This window comes from Falco punctatus (genome assembly GCF_963210335.1).
Source record: "Falco punctatus genome assembly, chromosome: 6".
Taxonomy (NCBI): domain Eukaryota; kingdom Metazoa; phylum Chordata; class Aves; order Falconiformes; family Falconidae; genus Falco; species Falco punctatus.
In genome coordinates this window covers 2,552,556-2,568,365 of record NC_137585.1, presented here as the reverse complement: position 1 = coordinate 2,568,365, position 15,810 = coordinate 2,552,556, and the positions used below count along the sequence as shown (strand labels likewise).

At 54.8% G+C, this 15,810-nt stretch overlaps 1 protein-coding gene across 2 annotated transcripts; it reads right to left on the bottom strand.

The window, feature by feature from the left end:
* Positions 1 to 2,012: 2,012 nt before the first annotated feature.
* On the bottom strand, positions 2,013 to 15,724 carry VTCN1 (V-set domain containing T cell activation inhibitor 1; the record flags this gene model as incomplete). Of its 2 annotated transcripts, XM_080391182.1 has the most annotated exons (6): positions 14,065 to 15,724; positions 13,308 to 13,563; positions 8,339 to 8,403; positions 6,536 to 6,883; positions 2,807 to 3,085; positions 2,013 to 2,134 (listed from the first exon to the last, which is right to left on the bottom strand). In XM_080391182.1, the coding sequence occupies exons 2-6, from the start codon at positions 13,337 to 13,339 to the stop codon at positions 2,013 to 2,015; spliced, it is 846 nt and encodes a 281-aa protein (XP_080247308.1). In that variant the 5' UTR covers positions 13,340 to 13,563; positions 14,065 to 15,724. The 2 variants fall into 2 exon arrangements, with proteins under 2 accessions (XP_080247308.1, XP_080247307.1); XM_080391181.1 differs by having other exon boundaries at positions 13,308 to 15,724.
* Positions 15,725 to 15,810: the final 86 nt, after the last annotated feature.

Sequence of the window (15,810 nt, the reverse complement as noted above, 5' to 3'; positions counted from 1 at the left end):
TGTAAACAGGTATGCTGGTTTGGGTTTTGTTTGTTCAGTGTTTCCCCCCTGCCTTTCCCCCTCCCCCTGTAGTTTGAGCTCTGTATTAAACTTCAGGCAGTGGCTTTACTGAGCGTGTGTGAAGTAGAAGTATCTTCCCTCTCAAGTGGTACAAGACCTGACAGATGCCACCATTCAGCAAAGTTCTGAGCCTCCATCTTGAAGATGCTTAAAGCAAAGGTCTACACAAGCTTTGCTGTGACAGTCTCTTTTTCTGTAGGTGCTTTCTGCAAAATAGCAAAGGTTTTGCTTACACCCCTACCCTCTCTGAAGAAAACAAAACGAACACCCCCAATAAACTATCTCAGCCTGAGGAAAATGTTGACCGTAAGTGATGTAAGATGAAGAGATCAAAATCTGATTTAAAAGTGCAACTGAAAGTAGTCCTGCAATCCGAATAACATAGTAGCAGTGCTACAGAAGTAGGAAGTGCTAATAACAGAGACATATTTAAAAACAAAAAAGGCAAATTTGTCTCTCTAGCTCTATCTATGTTTAATAACTGTGTTTACTTCTGGCTTTGAACTTTCCAGTAGTACCTTACCAGCCTCCCTCTTTTCCTCATGATGTATGCTAGTCTTCTGTCTGCTGCCACGCTCGCTACTCATCTGCTCCTCTTTTATTTCACGTTACACAAATGCCATCATCGGTCCTCACGCAGGACTTCAGACACGGTTTGCCTTTGCCAGGGTGAGGACCCAACGCTGATTCCAAGCCTGTTAGCGTTGTTCTAACCCATCGCTGGTTTGCCATTAACAACTTCTTTTTCAGAAAGGAGTCTGGTTACAGTCTTCTTGGAAGACTGGAAAGAATAGCTGGCTGCTCTGTTGTTTACAGTTTTATTCATACATTCAGAGAAATCACGAGGTGAGACGGATCAATCCAATCCGTTTGGGGACAATTAAGATTTGCTTACTTTTAGCACTCTGAGTTTGAAGGAGCAGTTCTCAGATGTATTGCAGGAAATGCTTTTCCTGTTTGCCTCTGAGCTTCTGCCCGTGATCAGTTCTGGTCACTGGGTTACTCCAGAGAAGAGAACACATCTTGTTCCTGGGCTCAAGATTTTTTCCTTTATTTATGCAACTCTCCTTATCGTATTCCTTACTCTCTTTCTGAAGCCAAAGCACCCTGTTGTTGGCATGGGTAAGAAATAATGATACAAGAGAAATCAGCTGGCTTCATGTTTGTGCTGCTGCTTCCTCTGCAACCGGGATAAGCTCTCGGCCTGAGAGGCAGGAAAGCATCAGGGCAGCTGTCGTAACTGTTCTGCGTGGAAAGACAGACATTCCTTTTAGCTGATTTTCCGTAGCTCCCCATCACCAGTCTGCCTCTGAGGCCTGCCACCCCAAGCAGATGAACACTAAAGGCTTTGTGCTCTGGCTGCCCACAGCCCTGCTCGTTGTGGGTCTACACGGGATTGCTGCGGCTGGCAGCTCCCTCTGGGCCTGTTCGAGGTGTCCGTGGCAGGTACGGTTTACTGAAGGTCCTCCACTGTGTAGTGGAGTTGTCTGAGCAAAGTGGGTGCAAACAAGGCTTGTGCTGCAGCCATGTGGGGAGGGAGAGGAGAAAGGCCCCGGCACCTCGCAGCCGTGAACTGCGGCCACGGTCCCGCAGGTCAGAGGGGGGAAGGAAGAGAGAAGGAGAGGACAAGTAAGAGATGACAGGTGATAGTGTAAGAGAAGAATCTCTAAGGTTGCAGAAAATGATGGGAGAAGCCATCAGGGAGCCCATGGGAGGGACGAGCCACGTGTCCCACCTAGAGCTGGGATGGGGAAAGGATGGGCACAGGGGCAAGGATGGGCACAGGGGCAAGGCGCGTCCTCCCGCTCTGGCAGGCTTGAGCCAGGGCTGCTGCTGCAACCAGGCTCGGCAAGAGGGTCTACACATACCGAGCATATATACCTATATACCTATATACATATACTGAGCTTACCTCCAGGCCCAGCGGTGTTTCTGATTGTTTTATAGAGGCTTTATATTGACAGCAGATACAGGGGAAGCAGAAGCATCCAGTGACAGGCTGGAAGGGAGCGGGACACTGACTCTGCCTGCAGGCTCACCAGCTGCACGTTGGTCCCCCTTGTAATGCTGAAATCTGTAGCAGAAGAACAGTGAGAGACTCCCAGGAGGGGCAACGCAGCAGGGAAGGCAAAACAAGTGTGTATATTTATTCTTCCTCATTTTTCTGAATATTGATAAAGATAGGCCCTGCCTGGTGTGCTGGAGACCCGCTGCTACGAAGCCCTTGCTGTAGAAGAGCTGTGACCCTTCCCTGTAGAACAGGAGATCCCTGGCGGCTTGGAAAGCTTGCATTCTTGTGCACAGAGCGGTCTGTAAATAAAGGGGTGGGCAGGAGGCAGAGAGATCGGTGTTAGTAACAGCTAGGGGGGCCTGCTGGTTTGGTACGCAAAAGGAATGTAAACTGAACCGGCGAAACAAAGCGTCAAAAGTTGGGGTTGTGGGTGGGCTGGGTTGGGTTAACATCCAAAGGAATACGTTCCTCTGCATGTGTCCTTCCCTCCCGTTCCCCGGCGGTTCTGTCCCCCTGCCAAGGGAGCCATCGTTACCACGAAGAACATCTGAAAGAGCAGGAGCAAACACAGCCCCTTTCCTGCACCCCAGGGGCAGAGAGGTGCTTGGATCAGCCACAGATTCCAGTCCCTTCCGTGACGGGCCCAGGCGCCGCAGGCACCCCTGAGGCACACAGGCGCTGGTTAAACGCTCTTCTCCCCTGTGCCCGTGCTCTCTGGGTGCTGTTAAACTCTACCTGTCACTGTGACGTTGCCCGTAGCTTTGGCAATGTTGTTTTCAATCACGCAGGTGTAGGTAGCGTTAGCAGTGATGTTGTGCAGCAAGGAGACCACCTTCAGAGTGATGTTTTCAGCGTTCAGCTCGTAGCTGGTGTTGGCGACGTGCGGCAGGTGCTCCCCAGCGGCACTGCAGGCTGTCCAGTGCACGGTGGGGCGGGGGAACCAGCGCGGTGCTTCGCACTGCAGCGTGTCCCCGCTGCCGCTGTTCTCCACGTGGACCTTGGGGGTGCTGAAAGCTTTGGGAGCGACAAAGGGGAAAGGGTCAGAAAAAGGCAGATGTCTAGGGACCGGGCATGAAACACCCAGCTGCGTGTGCCGGTCAGTCCTGGGACTTTCTAGAAATTCTAGGAGTACTAGAGGATTTCTAGGCTACTCACTGCTTAGCACCATGGCACAGCGCGTAGCCGAAGCGGGTGCGGGGGCTCAGACAGAGGCACCGGCGGGGCTACGGGGAAATGGCTACGGGGGGCTGAAGGCTCCTAGGACAGGGCAGTCCCGTTCGAGATCTGTGAGGTCATGGCACAGCTTCGGTGTCTTTAGGTGATTCTAAAACAGCTACGAGCTGGGTCTTGGGCTCATAAACCCAGCGTTCCCCAGGAGCCCCGGGACACCCGGGCTGAGGCCGGAGCTGCCCGCCTGTGCCCCATGTCCCGGGTCCCCAGCGCTCGCCGCTGCTGGACTGAGGGGCCGAGAGGAGGCGCGTGCTGTGCTCCACAGGGAGAGACGTGCCAAACCCATCGCTGTTACTAGAAGGGGAAGATGACTCGCCCCCTCCGCTGCCTGAGAGGAAGCCTGGCCAACACCTACAGCTTCACAGAATCACAGAATCGAAGACTCGTTTAGTTGGAAAAGACCTTTAAAGTCAAATCTAACTGTGACCCCAACTCTGCCACTAAGCCGTGTCCCTATGCACCACGTCTGCACATCATTTAAATACCTCCAGGGGTGGTGACCCCACCACGTCCCTGGGCAGCCTGCTCCAAGGCTTCACAACCCTTTCGGTGAAGAAATTTTTCTTAACATCCAATCTAAACCTCTACTGGCGCAACCTGAGGATGATTCCTCTTGTCCTGTCACTTGTTACTTGAAAGAAGAGCTGACACCCACTTCACTACGAGCTTTCGGGTAGTTGTAGAGAGCAGTAAGGTCCCCCCTGAGCCTCCTTCTCCCCAGGCTGACCCCCCCAGCTCCCCCCGCTGCTCCTCAGAGCACTTGTGCCCCTGCCCCTTCCCCAGCCCCGCTGCCCATCTCCGGACACGCTCCAGCCCCTCAATGTCTTTCCTGAAGCGAGGCGCCCAAAACCAAACACAGGATTCGAGGTGCGGCCTCACCGGTGGGACGGGGGGGGCAATCATTTCCCTGGTCCTGCCAGCCACGCTGTTTCAGATACGAGCCAAGGTGCTGTTGGCCACCTGGCCGCACTGGGGGCTCCCATCCAGCCGGCTGTCAACCAGCACCCCCAGGTCCTGCTCGTCCAGGTTGTTCCCAGCCGCCCTGCCCCGTGTGGGGCTGGTGTGACCCACAAGCAGGACCCGGCACTGAGCCTGGTTGAACCTCATGCAACCGGCCTGGGCCCATCGGCCCCTGCCCAGCCCCCGCCGTGCTGGGACTGTCGCGCTGGACAGGGCTGCAGCCCAGGGAAGCTCCATCAGCACATACTGGGGCTGAGGGCAGGCCGTCCTGAGCTGCAGCACATCCCGGGATTAAAGAAAACGTTTAACGCCCATCGCAAACCCATCTGTGGTTTAAAGCCAAGACCATCTCAAATAAAACTTTGTTAACCTGGTCTCTGTATATTCATCGTATTTCCCACCCCCCCCCCCCCCCCGCCCCCGCACATATGTGAAGAGAAACAAGAGCTTATTAGGGAGGCAGAGTTCCCATTTCCCACGGAAGCAAACCCCAGCGCACCGCTGCACGTGTTCTCTGCGTGGGTTACTTTAAACGTCGCATCAACACAAAAGGGCAGATTCCCAAGGTCTCAGGGAGGGGTGTGAGACCAAGTCCCCGCGGGACTTACGCGTGCCTCAGCCGAGAGCCAGAGCTCTCCAGCCTTGCTGTCACCTGCTGCCATCCCGAGCGGTTCTTCCATCCCTGCCCGACGGAGGGGCACGATAAGGGGCCCGGGAGCCCAGCAGCCCTTTTTCCCCCTGCCTGGGGGGTACTTCCCACAACGGGGCACCAAACACGCTTTCAGCAAGAAACGGGAGATGGAAACAACGCTGGGCAGATGGGCCGGTGACCCCAGCTCTCCACTGCTTTTCTGTCCCAAGCCGTGAGTGGCACGGGGAAGCGGCTGCACCTCCAGGACATCTGTCACACACGGCTGTGCAGAAGCTGGTGGCCACCTCCCGGTGCTTTGAGGCTGCTGGGCCAGAGGAGGCTGGCGCTGCAGAGAGGCAGCCTGTCTCATCCAAGGGCTCTGCTGGTTACGATTGTCCTGCCATGACTGGCCTGAGTCACAGAGGACACCCCCACCCCCCATCCTGCCAGTACATCTGGCCTCACCACGTAAGCGGTCACCCATCCTAAAAGTGCGTTTCCTTGCCTGGGAGAGCTCTGAGGGTTGTTCCTCTCCCCATCCGAGCAGCGACTCGCCGCAGTGGTGAGGGAGAGGGTGCAAAGACTGCAGTCTGCATGGAGGTGCTGAAGCGGCTCATCCGTCAGTCTCCAGCACAAGGTGACCACCTGGGGGGTGACTTGTTAAGCTACTGCAGCCAAAGTCATCTCATTGGAAGAGCGTGAAGACCTGGTGCTTTCCAGATCTCTCCTGGAGGACTGACTCTCCAACGTTCGGAGACTTTCTTTTCCTCCTTTCTAACAATTCCCTCGGCTACCTTAGAAACTTCCCCTGGAAGGTCACGGACTCACTCTACTGTACCAACCCTGAATCCGAGGGATACACTGGGACCTCAGGGGTGCCAGCAAAAGCCAGCCAGAGAAACACAAAGCCCACCCACCTCAGGTTACCCTCATCGTACCGCCAGTGTAACTCACCACAACTTCATCAGGACAACCCAGAGGTGGCTGCGGCACTGGGGGGGAGCACATCGCTCTGTGCCAGCCCTGAGCCCGACGGCCGAGCCCAGAGAGCTCGGAAGAATTAAGCACCCGCACATGAAAATTCATCTGTGTCTCTGTGTGTTTTGAGGTTGACTCATAACAAGGTGAACAATTAACTCCAGCAAATACGTCATACTTCAGATAACTAGTATGGGTGCTTTGTTGCTTTGATAGTAATTTAAAAAAATGAGTATTTTAGAAAAACAGGAAAAAGGTATTAAGTAGGCTACAACTTACACTACACAGCCCTTCTTTTGGCTGGAGATATAATTATAGAAAGAAAAAGCTGTCATCTTTAACAGCTGTAAAATCTGGATCTTTATAATATCAATTAGCAACTCCCATTCTTAGGGGCTCTTTCTACTCAGTTATGTAGCTGGGGGACTGCACAGGGTAAATAGAAGAAAGAACCTGAGAGCATTAAATTAATAATCGTTTCTGGAATGAGGGTATCAAAAGAGCAGATAAGGCCATAAACACCCGTAAAAGCCAAAACCCAAACAACCCCCAGGTGGCTGCTGGAGGAGCCGGTACCGCTCACACAGCCCCAGCAGCAGTGTCACAACAGGCAGGTCCAGCCCAGCCACGTTTTGCAGCAGGATTTTCTTCCTCGCACCCCTCACCTCCCGTTCTGTACCGCAGCACCGCCGCCCCGCTCCCTTTGGCCGTGGTGACCGAGCACCGGTAGGTGCCAGCGTCCGAGAGCTGCACGTCCCTCAGCTCCAGGGAAGCGTTGCCGCCGATCACCTGCTCCGCGAACACCGCCGTGCGGCCCTGAAACGATGCATCTTGCTCTTGCAGGCGGTCCTTCCCACCTTTAAACTCGTGAACCAGCCCAGCGACTCCCGCCTTGGCCCACCGGATCGCTATGCTGTCCATCTGGATGTCGGGCTCGAAAGTGCAGCCCAGGACGCCGCGCTGGCCGATGTTCCCCGGAGACGTCAGCGCCGTCACGCTGATGGAGCGTTTGCCTGCAAGGAGAAGGCCGGGCGGCGTGAGGATGGGGTGAGGGCAGAGACAGGCCAGCCCTGGGGCTGGATGGGCACCGGCACGTGGCAGGGACCCCAGCAGCAGCCACCAGCGTCGGCAGCACAGGTCAGCTCTCAGGGCTTATATACCAAGAGCATGTCCTTAGCAGGCAGCATGCTGCAAAAAGTAGCTCTTCTTATATGTTTAAGGAGAATCTGCACCATGTTTTCTTGCTTATTTGTATGTACCAGGGATTTTTGTCTTTGCAGCTGCTGGAAGAGTGTGATTTTCCTGCCTTAGCCAGGATTTCCCTTCATGCAATATAGATGTGATTGCAAGGCATAACGCTGGCAGGGAAATCAGACTGCTCTTTCACCCTTATGGGAATCCAAACTGTTTTCTTTCATTTAAGACAAGTCAGCATTTCCCTTCCCTGGGGACATAAATCACTTCTCAAGTAAAACCCTAGCCAGCCAGCTTGAGAATTAACTCCTTCCCAGAGCCGGGTCCCCTGTCCCGCAGCCCTTCCTTATGCGCCCCCCGGCACGCCCCGAGGCAGCTGCCTCTGGGCCAGCACCAAAGCCATATCAAATACAAATATAAAGTATTTTTATAATCTCTGAGGGAGCAGGGAAGCGGGTCCCGTTCTGGCAGGTGCTGTCCGACTTTGCAATAGACACGATCGCTTCCTCCTGTCTGGGAGAAGGAGCACGGTACGCACAGGACAGAGGGCAGGCATGGGGTACAGGTTTCGGGGGGGCAGGTTTCGGGGGGGCAGGGTTCGGGGGGGCAGGGTTCGGGCTCCAAGCCCAAGGGGATTTTGGCTAACACAGCACTACTTCTGCAGCAGCACAGCCTGTGCTACGCCCATCGATCCCTCGCCTCAGCTGGCTTCCCACGGAGCAGCCGCTGGATTTGAGTGATGCGGTTGCAAACACACCAGACGGTAACTAAAGAAAACCAAACACAAAAAAAGGCCTTAATTTCTGCTGTGAAAGCACAGCTCAGGAACTCACTTCCCAGGGCAAACCAGAGCTGCCGGCAGCCTGCGCCCAGCCCCCTGACAAGTTTTCACAGAAATTAAGAGCCGGCACCGATTTCCTCACTCAGCAACGTGTGCCAAGTGCTGGTGTCTTCTAACGCACCCCGAGCACACGTGTGCGCGCGTGTAAATCTCTGCATTATTTAAAACCTACAAAGCCCACAGTCTCCGAGGACAGCAGAGCTCCTCGAGGCTCCGTGCCATGGCGCGACGCCTTGTTGGGAAAGGCCAGGACTGAAGCCGCCTGTGCAATCTTAACTCGGCCACCGGGTACATGAGCTGTTGGAAGCGAGCCTCCGCAGGTGGCACTTCCACACAAGGTCACCCTCAGCCCGTGCATGGGACAGACACACAGAGGCAGGGCAGAAGCTCATCACCTCACTGGTAACAGCAAGAAATCTGAGCGGTCACATACCTGAGACACCAAAGCCGATGATCAGGGCAATCACCGCAGCCAGGATGATAATGACCATAGTCGTGCTATTGGGGAAAAAAGGAAAGCACAGCCTCAGCGCACAGCCCGCCGCCTCCTGCACACCCTGCCCTGCAGTGCACGCCTGCGGGGCCGCCGGCACAGCGGTGGTCGAGGTGGGTAAGCCACAGGCCTAGAGCAAGGCAGACCGGTGAAGCACACGACCACAGTTGTGGCGAGTATTTGGGTGAGCACCATGTGGTGGGGGGAGAGGAGACCTGGGCTTTCGTTCTCCAAGAGGAGGCAACTGGCCCCGGTGGAGGATGCTCCCCTCTGCATCCCCTGGTGCCTAAGGGAGCCAGGCAGTCCCTGATGGCACTTGCGAGGGACCAGTTGCCAGGGGGATGAGCAGACCACCGACCGACCCCAGGAGGCCCCGGGGGGATGGGCAGACCACCGACCCCAGGAGATGCCGTTACGAGCCAGAGGGTGGGAAGGAGCGGGCTGGGAACAGGGCCAGGATTGTGAGCTGCTCACATTTGGGATGTTCCATGCACAGACGGATGAGGGGCTGTTCCATGAGAGGACACTTGCCAAGCCACGCAGGCAGAGCAGCCCCGGCAGAGGCGGCAGCATGGCAGAGCAGCACAGCTCAAGCCTTGCCAAGCACGACCCATCTCCAACACAGCCCAAGCCTGGAGACACCCAAAAGCACGGCCTGCAGGCTTCCACCACAACTGGCGGGGCTGTCACACACGGCCCTGAGCACCTTTTCATGTGGACTGGTGGGTCATGGCAGCACCTTCAGCTCCCCACCAGAAGAAGCCCTGAAGCAGCTTCCCCACAAAACCCACAGGGTCATCCCAGGACAGGCAGTTCACATGCTCCTGCCTGACGGCCTCACAGGTGTGCTGGGCTCAGCCCTGCTCAGGACTGTCAGAGGAGAAGCCCAGAGAGCTGCAGGAGGTCCTCACACAGGATTTCACCCCATTCCCAAGCCCGGCAGCGTGCTGGAGGGAGCACAAGCACCGACAGCGGCCACTCCACATCAGCATCCAGGGCTGCCAGCCCAGGGCTTGTTTTGTCCTGTTGCACACAGAAACCCTTGAGCTGCTGCTCTCACCCTCAGGCAGGACCAGGCTGCAAGATGTCACGGTCCTCCTGCCCGTGCAGGAGTAGCTGCTCCACAGCGTTTTCTGGTTTGTAGCACCCTCTTTCCCCAGGCAGCAGGCAGCCTCCCACAGGAGCTGTCAGCGTCCGACAGCCACAAACCCATGAACTCCCACGTCAACATGTGCCTGCATCAGTTACTGGCACGATCGCAGCTCAATCACTGCAGATGCCACCATCACGGGGCTGATACGGAGCTGTAGGAAGATGCACCATGTGAACAAGGTTGATGGGTTGGAAGAGGGGCTGGAGAGGAGGGAAGATGTCACAGAAGTCTTGCTTCCCTTCCCACTGTCTCCCTTCCATCCTCATCCTTAAAGCCAGTGGCAAGTTGTCTGAAGAAGCCTTGTCTGCACATGCCAGTGTGCTCAGAAGATCAGAACTGTGTATTTCACCATGCAATAAGCCCACATAAACATTCATATGGGTCCATATATATGTTCCCATCCATACCAAGCCCTCCCTGCTTAGATGCCCTCAGAGCTGGGAGGTGTCACGCGTTTGGCTTCCTCCCTGTTCCCACCAGCTTTCACTCACCGCCAGGGTGGACAGCAGTTCTCCGCCTGCCCCCTCCCTGAGGCACAGCTGACCCTGCTGGGGAGGAAAGCAGTGGTGCAGCTGGGGATCCACCGCCAGCCACCACCTCCCCAGGGGGACCTGCAGGATGGGGACTTTGTCAGCTTGTGTGGGTCCCACAGCAGGACAGCACCCAGCAAGGACCCGTCATGTCCCACTGTCGCAGCACAAACAAACTAGCAAGCTGCAGCAAGGCTTTTACCATCGGTCAGATCCTACTGTCCATGCTGTTGCTCCTGCTCCTGCATCTGACCCCCTCTCTCACGCTCCTCAGGGCTATTTAGGGAACAGCTGCACATCATCCAGGTCCATCAACCCACTGCCTTCGAGGCAAGGCCACAGCTGCAATTAGCAATGCTAATCAACCCACCGCCTTCATTCCTCTACATCCCACGGGCTCAGTCCTAAGTCACTTGGGGTCTCACCATGGGACAACCCTGTGCTTCTTATTCCGGGGCAGATACCAAGCCTCTTGCATGTGCTGAATAACATGTACCTCCTTGAGAAGCTCCACAGATTCCTATGGGGATGATCCCAGAGTGAGATAGTTGCTATAAACTCAGCCCAGGTTGCCAGCATGAGCCTCAGCTCTCCCTCCCAGGGAGCACAGCCCCACAGCAGCAGCACCCGCGCTGTCACGAAGAAGCTGTGACTCACCTTCACCCCTCTACATTAAAACCCTCCTTCCCAAGACTGGGCAGGGAAGAGATTGCTGGGAGCCTCGGGATGCTGCCCGTGGGTTACAGGGGTGTCACTGGTCAATGCCAGAGCGGTACATCAGGGCACGAGCAGCCAGGACACCCTCCTGCACAGTCCCTGAGCACCTCAGGTGCCGCCACACCTGCCTGTGGTCCTGGACAGGACCCTCTGGCCTGAACACCACCTCTGCCCTAGCACTGCTGGGCAAAATCATCCTCAGCTCGCTCACAAACACGAACCAGCACCACAGCTTTTGTCCCCTGCCGGCGTTGCCAGCCCAGGTAGCTGCAAAGCCCCGCTAGCTGTGCGTCCTACCCCTGCTCCAAGGCAGCACCAGGGCTGCTGGAAAAAGCCACTTGTTGTTACAGGGAGGATGGCAACTTGGGGTACACAGATACCACCGCCCACTTCAACACAAGGGGAAATGGGGCCTTTTGAAATCTCCTCCGCAGAAACGGCAAGATCCAAGAATCACAAAAGCCTTAACACCACTCGCCTGCGAGCCCCCCGCGTGTATTGAGTGGGTCTGGGGGACAGGGCGGCCACGAGGAAGCTGGCGCCCGCCCGGCCATTGCTGAGGGTAACCGTGTTTCGCAACAGCCCAACAGTCGAAGCAAAAAGCCATTTTCTGTGCATCAGCACCTCGGTGCTGGCAGCGTTTCAGAGGCGGGGAACCAGGCTGCTGCAAGGGCTGGGGCTGTGCACGTCGGAGCCCTGATGCCACCCTCTGTTCCCAGGGCAGCTTTGACATCCTGCAGGATGCTGCTCTGTGCATCCTACCCTCTTGTCCGTGGTCCCGTTCCTGATCAGCCATGAAATCTGGCATGAAATTTATTCATTCCCATCTGTCAAGCACAGTCCGGGGGCAGAGGGAGGCTCGCAGCCCCGCTGTGACAGGCAGCAGAGGCTCCATCCTCCCGCTCTCCAGCTCTGCTCAGTGTAAGCTTTCCCTGGGGAATGAGCTTACAGGTGTGACGATCAAAAAGCATGGAAGGTTAAGAGACTGAAGACCCTTCGCCTTCCTCCTTATATCAAAAAGAAAAAGAAATAGCATGGCAAGGGTAACACAGAAGAAAGGGGTTCCTGTTCCAACCAGCTGTTAATGGCTGCAGAGCTCAACTTGTCTCACCTTTTATTTCTTTCAGTGTTTTTTTTTTAAATTTTGGTTTGTTTTTTTCTGAAATCAACAGAAACCTCTCCTTGCTCCTCTGAAGCCTCCTGGAAAATCCAGCCTTCTTTCTAGGCTGTTTCTGCACTTCAAGATTAGCCTGAAGAGGCCAACGTCCTCGGAGAAACCCGCTGCTCGCAGCGAGCTGCTGGCCGGTGGGCGCAGCCGCCCGGGGCAGGCGAGGTGCTGGCTGAGCAGGATGGGGCTCGCCGCAGCGAGGGGTACGTGCGCATTTTTTCACACCCGTCTGCATTTCCCTGAGAAGCCAGCTGGGCTGCCTCTGGAGAGTAACAGAGCTGGTTATTAAGTGCATTCCAGACACATGAGGAATATGACACCCAAGGAATATTTACACCTTGTTATATTATTTCTACTAGTCTTCTCCCTTTTGTTGGTGAAAAGGCGCAGATATTACCATTTAGTTCTTCCTTGATGCTCCCCATGAGAAAGCTGGAGCACAGCTCACATGTGAGGTCTCTTCAGTTCACATGTGGACTGTCCTTCTCCCCACCGCTGTTCGGCTCAGGTGGGACGGATACTCATAACAGCTGAAACCTTTTTGACAGAATAAACACAGGCAGGAGCGTTTCACACACCTCACCGGAGCCTCTTCCTCCATCCAGCCTGGAAAAGCTCCCACCTGGGGAGAAGAGACACGGCTGCTTGGTGGCTCTGTTCAAGCAGTCAGGTTTAGGTGGAAGCTCAATCCATGTTCATTGGAGGCTGAAGCAAGTTTACCCATCTGGTGAGGGTTATTTTCAACTAATTAGTAGATAAGGACAGGAGGTAGATATTTTTATGGCCTTCCCCATGATACTTCTTCTTCTGACTGTAGTTCACCAGGATTTGGTCAATAGCTCCAAAGGAAACAGGCTCATCAAAACATGAGGCACAAAGCAGCTTGCCCATCTTCCCAGCTCTTGCTCCTGATCTGCAGAGCAAGGGAACCTGGGCAGGACAGCTTCTGCCGCTCTCCCCACAGCACGCCGACGTGATGGAAACACAAGCGACTGCCTGAGGGCCAGCAGAAGGAACGGGGAGCCTGCTTCAAGCCACCCATACCCCAACCTACAACAGCATTCAAACCTGAGGTAGTGTATTCTAGCCCTGCACGGTTTCTAGGACACACATCTCCATCCTGGCTACAGTCAACAACCTGCACGTGGCTGTCTGACATGGCCTTACTGATCCTATAAAAGAAGCTGTACCAATATTTTAGCTCAGTGAGCGCAGCATAGAGTCAAGCTGCAAAGAACTGCTGTCTTGAAAGTCCCTGGCAGCAGGGTGATGCAGCCTAGGAGTTTGGAAAACGCAATTCCCTCCCTCCCTCTCCCAAACCAGATGCAGATAATACCGTACCTCCAGAAAACGACCTGGCCTTGGGATGCCATGGTCACAGCACCTACGCGGACAAGCCAAACACCAGGTGCCCGAAGGTCCCACACGGTTCCACACAGCCCCTGTCCTTCGCATTCTCCTGGGCTGTCCGGCTTAAATAACTGAAGTCAGCTAAGGGGTGGTGAGCGCAAGCGCTGAACCTTCAGGAACGAGGAAGCAGGGAGCATTCCGGCTCCAGCCACCAGGGCAGTCAAAAGCAGGCAGTCGTGGTTAGTCACTGGAACAACAGGAGAAACCTCCTACACCATCCATTAAAGAAACACATCTGATTTCAAACAAAAAGAGACACAGCTGATGGTTTGGTAGCCAGCTAATCCTGGGGTCCGAGTGCAACCGTCTCCAATGTTGACCCACAGCTTATCCTTCACTGGTGGGTTGCGTTCTACCCAGGACTAGCTCAGGTCTCCTTGCCAAGATGTCCAGTCATGCTGTTGGCACTGGGCAGAGTGGTCCCAGCTGTGGGTCCCCTTCCTGGCCCCATTCCCAACGTGCATCTCCCCCCGCCTCTCTGTGCTGCGCTGAGAGGCTCCGCCAGGCTCAGCAATGCCATCACAGCCACGCAGGCTCCGCAGCAGCCTCTTTTCTGACTGCTCTTTTCTTCCACTGAACTCCTCCAGACCAGACAGCTTCTCCTCCCCGAGGCCAGCTCCTGCTGCTCTCAGATCTGCCATTACGGTGGACATCACAGCACGTAAAGGAACAAAGCTGGCACACGTACCCTGCAGTCCTTTTGCCCTGCGCTTGGTCTCGCTGGAGGCTGGGCGCTGGATGGGTAGCTCTTGGGCATAAGAGGCTGAGAAGGGCACGGTGATTACAAAAGAGCAGAAAAGGGAAGGCAGCTTGCACCACCGTGTTCAGTTTCCCGAAGGGGAACCTGTGTATCCTGTCATTCATGTCTGGACTGTGTTCTAGGAAGGATGGAAAAGGGGAATTTTTGACAGTCTATAGCCATCTCCAGCAAGCTTGGATGGCTAGTGGGAGTGAATAGCTTTCCCATGCAGAGCTGAGGGTGCCCGGAGGAACTGGGAACAGTCCTAACAAAAACCAAATCACTTTCTCTGCAACAACCAGAGATTAAAATCAAGACAAATTAATACTGGCCAGCGATGACCAAACTAGCTGCAAAGGCTGAGCTTTGGGGCTCAGGAAGGCTTACACTGCCCTGAGGAGCAGCAGCAGCCTTCTAACTGCACGTGCGAGATTTCAGCACATGTGCATGCACTTAGTCTTTTGGACTTGAGTTCAACTCCAAAACAGCCTCTTCACCTCCACAGGGGATGAACATACTCAGATGCGGTGCATGACGTGTAACAGACTTTCCTAGGCAGCAGAGAGGGGGCTGGAAGGGGATCTGGGTCTTGCACAGGCACCAAAGTCAGCAAACTGTGTTCCAAGGCACCGAGCACCTGGGACTCGCCACTTCCAGCCACCCCGTGCCAGGATGAAGTTACCTGTCACAACCTGTGTTGAACCTCCTCCCATGTCCCACCACCTCGCACTGATGAGGGCATGGATGCGAACCTCCGCTAAGCCTAGCCACCCGTGAGCAAACAAAGCACAATCAGAAAGCAAATGGTTTCCCCCCAGGTTAAGAAGTTGAATCAGCTCCCTACGTGGTCCGAGGAGCGTCGCATCTAGCGATGCTTCTGGAGAGCAAGGACCTTCTGAGCCAGGGTGGGACTTTCTGCTTTCAAGAGTGACTAGACATTGGGTTTACCCAGCTGTTCATGTGCTACTTCAGTGTTAGCGCTCGACTGCAAAGCTAATTGCTCTCCAGGCAGAGGAGCTACCTGAACGCCCCAGGTGAGGTCTGCAGCAGAGGTGTGAACAGCACCTACTGCCAACACTCCAACCCTGGCCGTTGCTGAAAGCGCAGCCTTCATCCTCCAGCCTCTGAATGAAACTGGGGGCTGGAAATCTTGGGAAGATCTGAGAATCACTGATGCTTTTCGGTTATTGCAATGGTTTAAACTTATAAAGCAGACTTTATATGGTTTTCACTTCCCCTCTGCTTTAGCATGGAATAGCCCCTTTTAATCTGAAAAAAAAAAAAAAAAAAAAAAAGAGATCTGATTTATTTTGTAGTATCCTACTGATTACTAAACCTCTCGTAATGTAGCAGAGCATTACTAGAAGCTAACAGCCCTAGGCCATAGTGGCCTGGTGGGAAATGCACATTAAGAAATTCCCTCTTGCCTTCTGTGACACCTGATTTACGGCTGCCTTCGGCACAGTGCGCCAGCGAGGCGTCCCCTTGCAGCACCGGGTAACTCCAGGCTGTAGCTGCAGCGCACTCCACCGCGCAGCCAACAACCAGCTTACTTCCACGTTGGAAAAACATGCTTGTTCCTTGGTCACAGGCAGCCCCAGTAGGACCAGGGCAACATCATGCTAATTCCCAAACAGCTCTCATGCCAGAGGCTACTCCTCTCTGTATGTTTACACTGCAAAAAACCAAGAGTAT